At 38.8% G+C, this 12,159-nt stretch overlaps 1 protein-coding gene across 1 annotated transcript; it reads left to right on the top strand.

Annotated features, from left to right (window-relative positions):
- Nucleotides 1–2,067: 2,067 nt before the first annotated feature.
- LOC122312519 (cytochrome P450 71B9-like) lies at nucleotides 2,068–4,566 on the top strand. Its single transcript, XM_043127156.1, has 2 exons — nucleotides 2,068–3,052; nucleotides 3,696–4,566. The coding sequence occupies exons 1-2, from the start codon at nucleotides 2,147–2,149 to the stop codon at nucleotides 4,305–4,307; spliced, it is 1,518 nt and encodes a 505-aa protein (XP_042983090.1). The 5' UTR covers nucleotides 2,068–2,146; the 3' UTR covers nucleotides 4,308–4,566.
- Nucleotides 4,567–12,159: the final 7,593 nt, after the last annotated feature.

The raw sequence follows: 12,159 nt of genomic DNA, 5'->3' as shown, positions 1-12,159 counted from the left end.
CTTGGCTTGGGTAGGTTTAAATTGGAAGTTTCGGATCGGATGATCAAGACAGCATGCATGTCATCATCTTCTGGAACAAGCTTGATCATTCAATTATTTAATTGACATTTGTCCTTCATTCAAGAAATCTTCTTGTTGAAAATAGATGCAAATAATAGTACAGTGACGTAAGACACGACTTTTTGTCACGTTAAGGGTGTTGAATATTGGATTATATATTTGAAAACAGATAAATAAAAAAAGAGGGAAAATAGATAAGAATTAAAAAAAAAAAAAAATGACTACGTACGTACGTACTTACGTAGTTGATATATATGACTTTCTGTCACGTTAATGTTGTTGATCATAGGGTACTGTTATATTAGATTTGAAAACAAAAAACATAAAGAAGAAATAGATCATAAGAATTGATCTAAAAGAGAAAGGAATGGGCATGCCAACAAAAATGTGTATTTTTAGATTGAAATAATTAATAGTATTTATTCCCTGAAGAGAATTTAATAATTAGTAATGCTAGCTACATACAATTTTAGGGTGTATAAGTCATATTGTGCACTCTTTTAATAAAAAAAAAAATTGATAAATTTGATACCCACGTAATAATTATTTTGTTACAGCGAATCTCACCATGTTTTTCAAATTATACACCTTTATATTGTATCTAGTACTGTTCAAAATTAATATATTTTAGTGAAAGATGACTATTTCCACCATATAAACAACCTACTAAGAAATGTACTACCATTGCTGAAATTGTTTAATTTCTACATGATGAATAGGTCATGCATCCATGAACCTAGCTAATAATAATAGTTAAGAAATAATACTTGTAGTTTCATTAACAGATAATAATAATTAGGGGTGGGCCCCCGCACCCGCATCTTGTACCCCTAGCGGGTGCAGGTGGCGGGAAGGGCCCAACCCCGCCCTGCATTTTTCCGACCTTGCACCCCTTATATTATATATATATAAACATAAATATATATTTATATTTTATAAATTGTGCATATAAAAATATATATTATAATTTTTAGACTTGTTCACAAAATATATATATAAACAAATTTAAGAACTACAACTTACATAAAATATACATTAGTAAATTTAAAAACTCCATAGTTTAAAAATTACTACACTACAACTTACATAAAATATGTAATAGAAAATTTAAAAATTACACAATTTTTAAATTTAGTCATATTTATGAAATTTAAATTTACAATTTAAGTCTAAAAATATATTTTTGATCACTTTTAGACCTAAAATTATTTTTTAAACTTAGTGAAATGTAATTCTTTTTAAGTGGATATGAGGCGAGGCCAATTGGGAATCCAGCCTACCCCCCTGCATAGCAGGGCGAGGTACCCTACCCTGAGGATACGGGGGTGGGAGGGGAGGGGTGAGGGTGAAAACCCCACCCATCGCCCTATTCAAGACGGGGTGTGGGGAGGGAGCTACCCCTCCCCTAATAATAATAGCCAATAATGATGAGTAGGTCATGCATCCATGATCCTAGCTGATTTGGATTGGAAAATGATTTTATTTTATCTTATCATTAAAAATTTTTTAAATTTTTACACAAAATATAATAAATAATTTAACTTTTTCAAATATCAAAACAATAATAATAATAATATTTTATTTAACTTTATCTTTTATCTAAAATCATCTTATTTCATCTCTGAATGCAAATTATCTCTTAACTTTTAATAAGTAGTAAATATAATTAATAACCAATATATGTTTTCTACAAATTTTTTTTTTTTGAGTGTTTTCTACAAAAGTTGAAGAGACTGTACGTATGTGGCATTCTAATATCAACAACTAATAACTATATTTTAATTATTTTTCAGCATATACCATATCTATAGATTATAATTATATATAAATATAAAACCAATTAATACCTTTCTACAGGAGTTGAAATTTGAAAAATCATCTACATAATAAAGTAATTGATTCAGCGGCACGCGCGTGATTAATCGACCTCAGGACACGAAAGTCGGGTACGGGGACAAAAAACAACAAAAACAGACACCGTCGTTGTGTCTATATATTGAGGCCAAAATTATCGAAGGAGCAAGCAATCTGAGCCGTGCACGTACATACGTACTAGAAGAGAATAAAAGCTTGCTTTCGATCGATAATGTCTGCTATCGCCGTACCCATATGGCTTCCACTTCTCCTTCTTCTCCCCATTCTGCTACTCATGAAAAACAAAATTCATGGTCGGAGGCAATACAAAAACCTTCCACCAAGCCCTCCAAACCTTCCCATTATAGGCAACATGCACCAGATTGGTAATTTGCCTCATCAATCTTTGTCGCAACTCGCCAAGACATATGGCCCCGTGATGCTGCTCAAATTCGGTGCTAAACCGATTGTTGTTATCTCTTCTGCTGAGGCTGCAAAAGAGGTCTTGAAAGTTCATGATCTCGACTGTTGCAGTCGACCTCTCTCAGCCAGCGCTGGAAAATTGACGTACAATTATCAGGACATAGTCTTTGCACCTTATGGCGAGTATTGGCGAGAGATAAGGAAAGTCTGTGTTCTTGAGCTTTTTAGCGCGGCAAGGGTGCAGTCATATCGGTCCATCAGGGAAGAAGAAGTGGCTTTGCTTGTGAATACAATATCTCAGTCTTCATCTTCTGCAACCCCTGTGAATCTCTTGGAGAAGATGTTGCCTCCTACTGCAAGTATTCTCTGCAGGATTGCTTTTGGAAAGAGCTTCCGGGGGAGTGATTTGGATAATGAGAAGTTTCAAGAAGTTCTTCATGAGGCTGAAGCCATGCTTGCAAGCTTCACTGCAGCTGAGTTGTTTCCATACGTGGGATGGATTGTGGACAGGCTCTCTGGTAAATTTCAAAGACTTGACAAGATTTTCCATGAGTTGGATAACTTTCTACAACTGGCAATTGATTTTCATCTCAATCCCGACAAGACAAAAGAGGAACACGAAGACCTCGTCGATGTGCTGCTCAGAATAGAAAGGGAGCAAGCAAAGTCTGGTGGAGCTCCGTTCACAAGAGATAACATTAAGGCGATCCTCTTCGTAAGTACACAATCTTTCCTCCCATGCGTTGTTATTTATTACGGTTTCCTAATTTATTTTTTATTCAAGTTTTCTTTAGCTATACAGAAAATATAAAAAACAAATCTCTAAATTAACTTCTTGTGATCCCAACTTAATATTTCAATTAGAAGAAAAATATACATACAAAATGAATTCTGTGGTATTGGAAAAGCATCCTCAACTTCATACCCAAACCATAAAATCTCAAATGGTAGAGAGAGACATCTCAAGTGGACCCTATAAATATTACTCGTATAAATATTTCAGTCAGCACTAAATAAGCAATAAATAATGTAAGACTTACTTGATAAATTTCATGTCTCTCTTCAACTTAAAATCTTTAAGTTCAGACAAAAAACTTGAAGAGACCTTGATCTATATAGTTATGATATATATATATATAGACTATCTCAACACTCATATGATTTATAAGGACAATAATAAATGTCAATGGCCGAGACCTGTCTATTCTTTTCATTTGGAACTTTATAAGAAAAGATCTTGATTAAAAAATTAATATTAATAATAAAAGACTTTAGGGATTAGGGTTGTATTTGCTATTATAGTTATGAACTCTATTCACCTTCTGCTTAATTAACCCTCATATTTGTGTACGTACCAGGATGTATTTCTAGGTGGAAGCAACACTGCTGCAGTTACCACGGTATGGGCAATGGCAGAGCTTGCAAGGAACCCGCGAGTGATGAAGAAAGCACAAGAAGAAGTCAGAAATCTCGTTGGAAACAAAGGAAAGGTCGCAGAAAGCGACACTCCTAATCTTCCTTACCTCAAGATGGTAATGAAAGAAACTCTCAGATTGCACCCTCCGGCCGCAATGCTTCTTCCAAGAGAAACTATGGCACCTTTTAAGATCAGTGGTTACGACATTTGCCCAAAATCATTGCTGCAAGTAAACAACTGGGCAATAGCAAGAGACCCTGAATACTGGAAAAACCCAGAAGAATTCAACCCAGAAAGGTTCGATGATAGCTCTATTGATTATAAGGGGCAAAACTTTGAGTTATTGCCATTTGGATCTGGTCGAAGGGGTTGTCCTGGGATGCATATGGGAACGACCACAGTTGAGGTTGCACTCGCCAATCTTTTGTACTCTTTCGATTGGAAATTACCCAGCGGGATGAAAGAGGAGGACATTAACATGGAAGAATCGACTGGTCCGGGCCTTACCCAGAAAAGAACACCATTGAAACTAGTTCCAGTCAAGGTTTTTTAGTGGGAGTCAGGAAATAGCATTAGCCGAAGAGCATCCCCTCTGGAGTAGCCTCTTTTGTCGATACATATATATGCTGCTACAGTATTTCATGTGAAATAAGTGGCAGCAAATAAATGGCGTGTATGCCTTGATTTGTTTCTAGTGATCATTGTTAATTTCTCTTATTACTAATAAATGATATTGTAATTGAGCACAAAACCCCCTTCATGACTGTGGAGACTTTGGGTATTGTTATTGATCAATTTATCATTTTGTATTATATTGATTTGGTTTCCTAGATGAGCTTTTAGGAGATTTTAATCTTATGTTGTTTTAGACCGCATTCTGATACCACATAATTTTATTTATAAGGAAATTTTAAATTAAAGTCTTTTTATTGTGTCAATAATAAGGTGTTTGTTTTCAACATTGACTTATAAATACAGTTTTTCTTAGAATTTTAATCACAAAAATTCTCAATATGAAAGGAGCAACGACAGATACAATTTTAGAATTTTCAAATCTCACCAACTCATTTTTTAAAACAATGAGGTACACCATTAAAAAAAATTATATTAATTTTCAAGCGAGTCCCAGATTTATTAATTATTTGTACACCCTAATACTGCAAATGCAAATATCAATTATCGTATGAAGGTTAAAAAAAAAAAAAACCCATCTTCAAGCATCAAGAAAAGGGTTCAAAGCCGACTCCAAAATAATCTCGTACTGTAATACCGGCCATATTTTAGATGCCAGATTTGATCTCATAGCCATAGATTCTGTCGTGCTTACAATGTTGGACCTTTGAATTATGGACATGATTGACCCTCGATCAGGTACAAAAATCCAATGAGACTAATTACAAGTACTTGCGTTTCCGAGTGCGGCACGTTAGTGAATGCATGGGGACTTCAAAGTTCAAAAGTAAAGAGAAACCAAAAGTTAAGAACCGTAACGAGCTATCCTGCTTACAACAACCAAATGAATTCCCGAGTAATTTTGACGTTTTTTAATGAGATCAGATCATAAAGCTTTGTAACTTTTTTGTGTTTCATGTCCTTAAGAGAGGAATATTGCTCATGGCGGAGACTGAGAGTACAGGCCTTCCCAAGCTAAGCCTGAAATAAGTATATATATTATTTGATAATTTACAGTTGACATGTGGTAACTAATATGAATACGTAAGGCAACCAAATTCTACAATCATGATAGAAGATATCATGTGGACATTAATGATACTAAAAGAGCTAGCCGTCTACATCATCAATTCATCAGCTGGAGCTTTTTTCTTGAGGTATGCTGGAGTTCTATCTTTGGGAGAGTTGACCAAAGCCATCAATATTCTTTTGTAATTAAAGTAACTTTAAATGAGAGTTATTAATAAGATTATGGATTACTGTCTGGCGCCACGTTATCAACAAATATTAACTTAATTTCAATCTCTAGTCTATTTTCAATTTTTTTTCTTACTATTAATCTCTCAAAATGCTGTGAATGTGTTTATTACCCTTTTTTTCCTTGTTTTTGGTTTGGTGTTTTTTTTTTCTTTTTTTTTTTTTTTGGGTTTTCGGTAATCTCTAGTCTAGTTTTGATTTTTTTTTTTTTTTTCCTTGCTATTCATCTATATGGATGTTGTATCAAGGATTCAAAGTTCTCTATTTTTCCATTGCGTTCATTCAACTATTTTTTTCTTCCTTTTGGTTTGCATCTGGATATGGGGTGTTTTTGTTTTTGTTTTTCTAATCTCTAGTCAGTTTTCAATTTTTTTCTTGTTAATCATCTCTTTGGATGTTGTGACTGTGTTCATTAAACTTTTATTTCCTTCCTTTTTGGTTTGGATTTTGGTTTGGTTTTATTTTTTCCTAATCTCATTTATTATGATTTTTTTTTTTTTTTTGCTATTCATTTTTCTGAATGTTTTTTGTCGAGAATATGAAGTTCTCGATCTATTTTTCCACTGGATTCATTAAACTTTTTTTCCTTCCTTTTTGGTTTGGATCTAGCTAGTTTTGGTTTGGTTTTATTCTTTTCTCTAATCTCTAGTTTATTTTCGTTTTTTTCTTGTTATTAATCTCTTTGGATGTTGTGACTGTGTTCAATAAACTTTTTCCCTTCCTTTTGGTTTGGATCTAGGTTTGGAGAAATCTAATCAGAAACCCAACACATATTCTAGTTTAAAAGGCCCCACTTGGTCTCTAGTCTCATTAGGTATCTATCGTTTCTCCTCTGTCCAAACCATGAAGATTTTTAGTATTTTTGGTTTCCAGTTTATGAATTCTATTTAGATTTATAGTACTCATATATATATATATATATATATTGATCACTTGCATATATATATATATATTTATGTTTAGGTTATAGCTTGCCAGTTTAGTGTACTAGGTGACTTCTGTTGTACACTTTTTTTTTTTTTTTCTACTGGGAATCTGGGATGGGATTTTTATTAATTTTGATTTTATCCATTACTATTGTTGATCCATTATCCTTTTATGTGATCTTAGTAATCGCTGCATGGATGTGGGATGCTGAATATAGTGGATGTGTGTTGTTGAAACTTTGCCACGTTTCTTGATGATTTTAGTTCAGCAAAACAAGCAGTTTGTAGTTTCACTGATCCTAAATTGTCGATACAATCTTAGTTCATTAACTAGAAAAAATAAAGAATGTTTCTTGAAGACGGCAAAAAACCTTATACAGAATCAAGAATTTGTGGATGTGTCTGCAGCTCTTTATCTGTTTAAATGACATTTATTAAATGGGGGTTCTTACTTCTCACCTTTAAAGCTCTAAATTGCATAATATTTATTATAGCCGTGTATGTTAGCTGTGTTTTATGGTTAATTCATATCCTTTTTTGTGCCTTCCTCCATGAATACCAAAAACACTAGTGATATTGATAGCTTCTACTATGCTTGTGACTTTGTTGTTTCTCATGCCACTGTTTTATTTCAATCCCACTGTCATCTTGATTTCATGGCTTGTTTGTGATCATCTATTGGTGTGCTTTTCATTTCAGTGCCAACAGGTCTTACCATTGTAGTAAGCTTTTTACTACTCCCATTAGAATTTTTCACTCTCTTGTTATCCCTTATTAATTGAACATAACTTATGTCTATATGTAGGTATCATTATCTAGGAACTTCCTTGCAGCAGACATATAAAGATGACATGGTTGATGTTGGTTATGTTATTATGTAGATGAGGTTCAAACAGTATCAGCCTTCTGATAGTAATTCAAGTTGCTGGCTGTGAGGGGGGTAAAATCCCAAGGCCCAAGCCCAACCTAACTAGGTGGGTGCTAGAAGAAAAGAGGGGACAAGATGTGAGAGGAGCCATGGGGTGTCAAGAAGGGATGGGAAGACAGAAAGTAGGATAAGGGGGTGTCAGGGGGGCATTTAAAAGGGAAAAGCTCTCTCCATGGTCTCTCTCTCTCTCGACTTCTTCTTCTCCTTCAACTCCACTTCCAATCTCCAAACTGAAGGCTCCAACGCAGAGATTCTCCTCTAGTAAATGTATATTTAGAGCCATTATTACATGGTGAGGCATGAGAGACCATGAGAACCTGTAAACAAGGCTGTAGGCCTAGCGCTGAACCACGTAAATCTGTGTGTCCACTTGTCTCTATTTTCTCTGCACTTACTTTATATTCATCGCCATGTATGCACGCATCGACACCATACGGTTCTGCCAAAACACTACTGGGAGGCCCAAACGACACCGATAGAGAGGCCTGGATTGCGTTAGGGGGCCAGGGATGACCCATTTTCCCCCTCCAGCCTGTTGAGCGATTTCTACTTCATTAACAATGGCGTCGTCTATGGGATAGAGTTACTTTTTAAAGCAGGAAGTGGGGGAAGGACGACTTTCCAGTGTGCTGAATAATCTTCGAATGAACCGATTAAAACTTCCTCCAGATAAGTACAACTGACTAATCTACCCTTTCATTTATTAGTGATGTGGGGCAAAAAGGGGACATGCTCGGGAGGTTTTGCACATGGAGCTCATGGTTTAAGTGTCCAGGCCACTCGTCTCCCTAGCCTGAGGGAGCATAAGTCTGTCTCAGTGCACGGCGGGCAATGCCCAAATGATGCCCAGAGTCTTGCGAGGGTCATGGTAGGCCACTGTGAGCCCGCTTAACTCATCGGCAACCACCATTTGACAAGCACAGGTGTGCGTGCAACCTTGTAAAAGCTCACAGCCTCCTGTCATGATCTCGGATGACCTGTCAGTCGTCCCCCCCCCCCTCCCCGAGACCACCAGCAACTTATGGAGCTTACCTTTGATTGCCCTCGCTCGTAGGGACCGTGTGCTATGCCCCCGAGTGCACCCTCTTTTGCACGCAGAGTAGTGTCCACGCTTGCCAGCTCCCAGGCCAGAGGAGACACTAGCAGTCACCATCAGACCTGCCAACAGCATCTGCCTTCACCTAGGAGTGTCAGATCGTGTTAACGGGTCGTGTTTGTGTCGTGTCAAAACATGTATATTATAATATATGGCTCAACTCTAACCCGATCCGTTAAACTTATCGTGTCAAAATCTCAAACCCTAACACGACCCGTTAACATAACGGGTCATGTCGTGTCAACCCGTTTTGACCCATTACTAAATATTACGAAATAAGTTAACACAATAACATGACACAATACAATCAGTTTTAGGCTGTTTATGTAAATTGGTTGAATAGATCCTAAATTAACTAGTTTGACCTGATTAAATTTAGCATAATTTTATATAAATTTTAAAATCACAATATTTATAAAAATTATAAAGTTAACTACAAGTCTAAAATTACAATTCAAATAATAAAAATATAGAAATTGAAATTCTAACAATTTTACTTTTAAATATCAAGATATAATTGTAATTTTAACTTTCTTAACGTATCATAACGGGTTGACCCGTTATCAACCCGTTAAGCAATCGTGTCTTAATGGGTCAACCCGTTTTGACCTAAACCCGTCAAAACTAAATCATAACTCATTATTATTGTGTCGTGTTTATATTGGATAAACGGGTCGTGTAAGATATTGCCACTCCGGTTTCATCCGAGGGGGGCATCGTCGACCATAGCCTCTGCCACGGTATGTCTCTCGACAGTGCAGGTGTTGCACGACTCAGATCACGAGAAGCTTTCCTCGGACCGTTCGTGGCTCGGAAGACCTCCACCACTTGGGGCACAGGACTCCCTCCACTTGGGGGACCTCCACCACTCAAGGCATGGTGTTGTGCGCATAGCAGGGGACTTGCCGTCTCCATTGGCTTGGCACCTTCTCAGCCCGCTTGCTCGGGACCAACTCCACTGATCAGGAAGCAAAGCTCCTGCACTTGGATGATCACACTCAAATGGGTTCAGAAGCTCCACTCGACTCGACCACTCAAACGAGATTGGAAGCCACCTCCACACGAAATCTCCACTTGACTCGACCACTCAAACGGGCTTGGAAGCCTCCTCCACTTGACTCGACTGCTTAGACAGGCTCAGAAGCCTCCTCGACTCAACCACTCGACCTAGGGACAAGAGACACCTTCCCCATCCTACTCGAAAACCCAGTGGCAGGGTCCTTACCACACGGCACCCAGGGGCATGGGACCTCTCCACCATCCAACTCGACAACCCATTGGATGGGTCCTCACCTCACGACTTGGCAACCCAGTGGCAGGGTCCTCACCTCACGACTTGGAAACCCAACAGCAGGGACCTCACCACACAGCTTGAAAACTCAGGTGACCAAACTACATGCGGCTCGGAAAGTACCACGACATAGCATTCATGCACGGGCTTGGATCGAGCCCTTATGACTTAGCAATCGAGCTCCACTTTGGACACAACTCTACCCACTCAACTCCTCGTCCAGTCGCCATGCACTGCACAACCACCATGGGCTCGGCTGTGAAACTTGGCTTAAACTAGCAAAAGGACATAGCCCCTTCAATATATATATATATAACAAAAAGAAAGAAAGAGTGAGGAAGAGGAGCAAGAAGGAGGAGAAATCACGGTCGATAGCGGATAATTCTTCAGTCAGGGCAAACAGATCGACTACAACGACTAACGTCCCTCTAGTTAGTCTCTATCGCAATTTTTGTGAATTCATTTCTACTAACCACTTCCTGTAGTGCAGAACATTGGCCACATGTGGCCCGCACTCTAACGGAACAATTCAACATGGCAAGCACCCCCGTCGAGCAAAGTTGAGTCCCTATACTCGCCGAGTCCTCAGACTCACATCCAGTTGTGGGGTAAGGCCAAGTCCCTAGACTGGCAGCCTCCCACCCAATAAAGCTGAGTCCCTAGACTCGCATCTAGCTGCGAGGTAAGGCTAAGTCCCTAGACTGGCAGACCCCCATCCAACAAAGCCGAATCCCTAGACTCGCATCCAGCTATAGGGTAAGGCCAAATCCCTAGACTGGTAGACCCCCGTCTAACAAAGTCGACTCCCTAAACTTGCATCCAATTGTGAGGTAATTCCAAGTTCCTAAACTAGCAACCCTTCGCCCAACAAAGCCGAGTCCTTAGACTCATCGAGTCCCTAAACACGCATCCAGCTGTGGAGTAAGGCCAAATCCCTAGACTGGCATACCCTCATCCAACAAAGTTAAGTCCCTAGACTCGCATCCAGCTGCAAGGTAAGGCCAAGTCCTTATACTGGTAGACTCTCGTCTAACAAAGCAAAGTCCCTAGACTCTCCACGTCAAGTGTCACGCTCGAGCCATAATCGCTACCAATGGGTTGCCCCCGGGAACGAGCCTTTAGAGTTAGCAGGCCTCTGAGCTCCACAACTGCCCTACGTAGGTTACCTTTGGGAACAGTTAGACGGGCCCGACAACCGCTTAAGGTAGACTCAAGGGATCGACATGCCCTCTGACAACCTTACATGGGTTATTTCGTGCAAACTCCAACACTAACAGTGAAACAGAAATAAAGACACAAAACGAGCATACATTTTTCTTCAACAATAAACATACGAATGATGCACTACCAAGCTAAGTGCATTGCGTGGTCGAGCCATCCTCCTGCCACACCTGAGCTCCACCCTCGCACGTTGCTCGATCAAGCCAAACTTCAGCCGCCTCTGAGCTCTGCACTTGCCCGTTGCTCGGTCAAGCCAGCCTCTTGCCTCCTCCGAGCTCCGTGCTCACACGTTGCGTGGTCACACATGCCTCCCACCTAAATTCGCTGTCAGAGGCATTTACTACTTAACACAAGCAAAATAATTTGTTTTCTTATTGACGAATTCTGTTGTATATTTTTTCTCTTATAGATTCTCATGGTCTTTTGTTAGCATTGGTCACCCTTAATAATCGCGGGGTACTGTGTGGGGGGTAAAATCCCAGGGCCCAGGGCCCAAATCCAGCCCACCTAGTTGGGTGCTAGAAAACAAGAGGGGAAAAGATGTTAGAGGAGACATGGGGGGTGTCACGAAGGGATGGGAAGACAGAAAGCAGGGTAAGGGGTGTCAGGAGGCATTTAAAAGGGAAAAGCTCACTCTCCGTGGTCTCTCTCTCTTGACTTCTTCTTCTCTTTCAACTCCACTTCCAAGGTCCAAACCGAAAGCTCGAGTGCAGGGATTCTCCTCCAGTAATGTATATTGAGAGCCATTATTGTATGGTGAGGCATGAGAGACCATGAGAGACTGTAAACAAGAACATGAATATTATAGTAAATTTTCCCTTTCCAAACTCGTGGATATAGGACTAGCGCTGAACCACGTAAATCCCTGCATCCAATTCTCTCTATTTTCTCTGCACTTGCTTTTTACTTTTATATAATATTTTTATATAAAAATATTTTCTATAATATTAAAAATTAATATTTTATATATAATATGTGTCCATATGTGAAATATTTTATATAATATTAAAAATT

The sequence above is a fragment of the Carya illinoinensis genome, chromosome 6 (genome assembly GCF_018687715.1).
Source record: "Carya illinoinensis cultivar Pawnee chromosome 6, C.illinoinensisPawnee_v1, whole genome shotgun sequence".
Lineage (NCBI taxonomy): Eukaryota > Viridiplantae > Streptophyta > Magnoliopsida > Fagales > Juglandaceae > Carya > Carya illinoinensis.
Note: the sequence above shows the minus strand (reverse complement) of the source record. Positions and strands in the feature narration are given on the sequence as shown.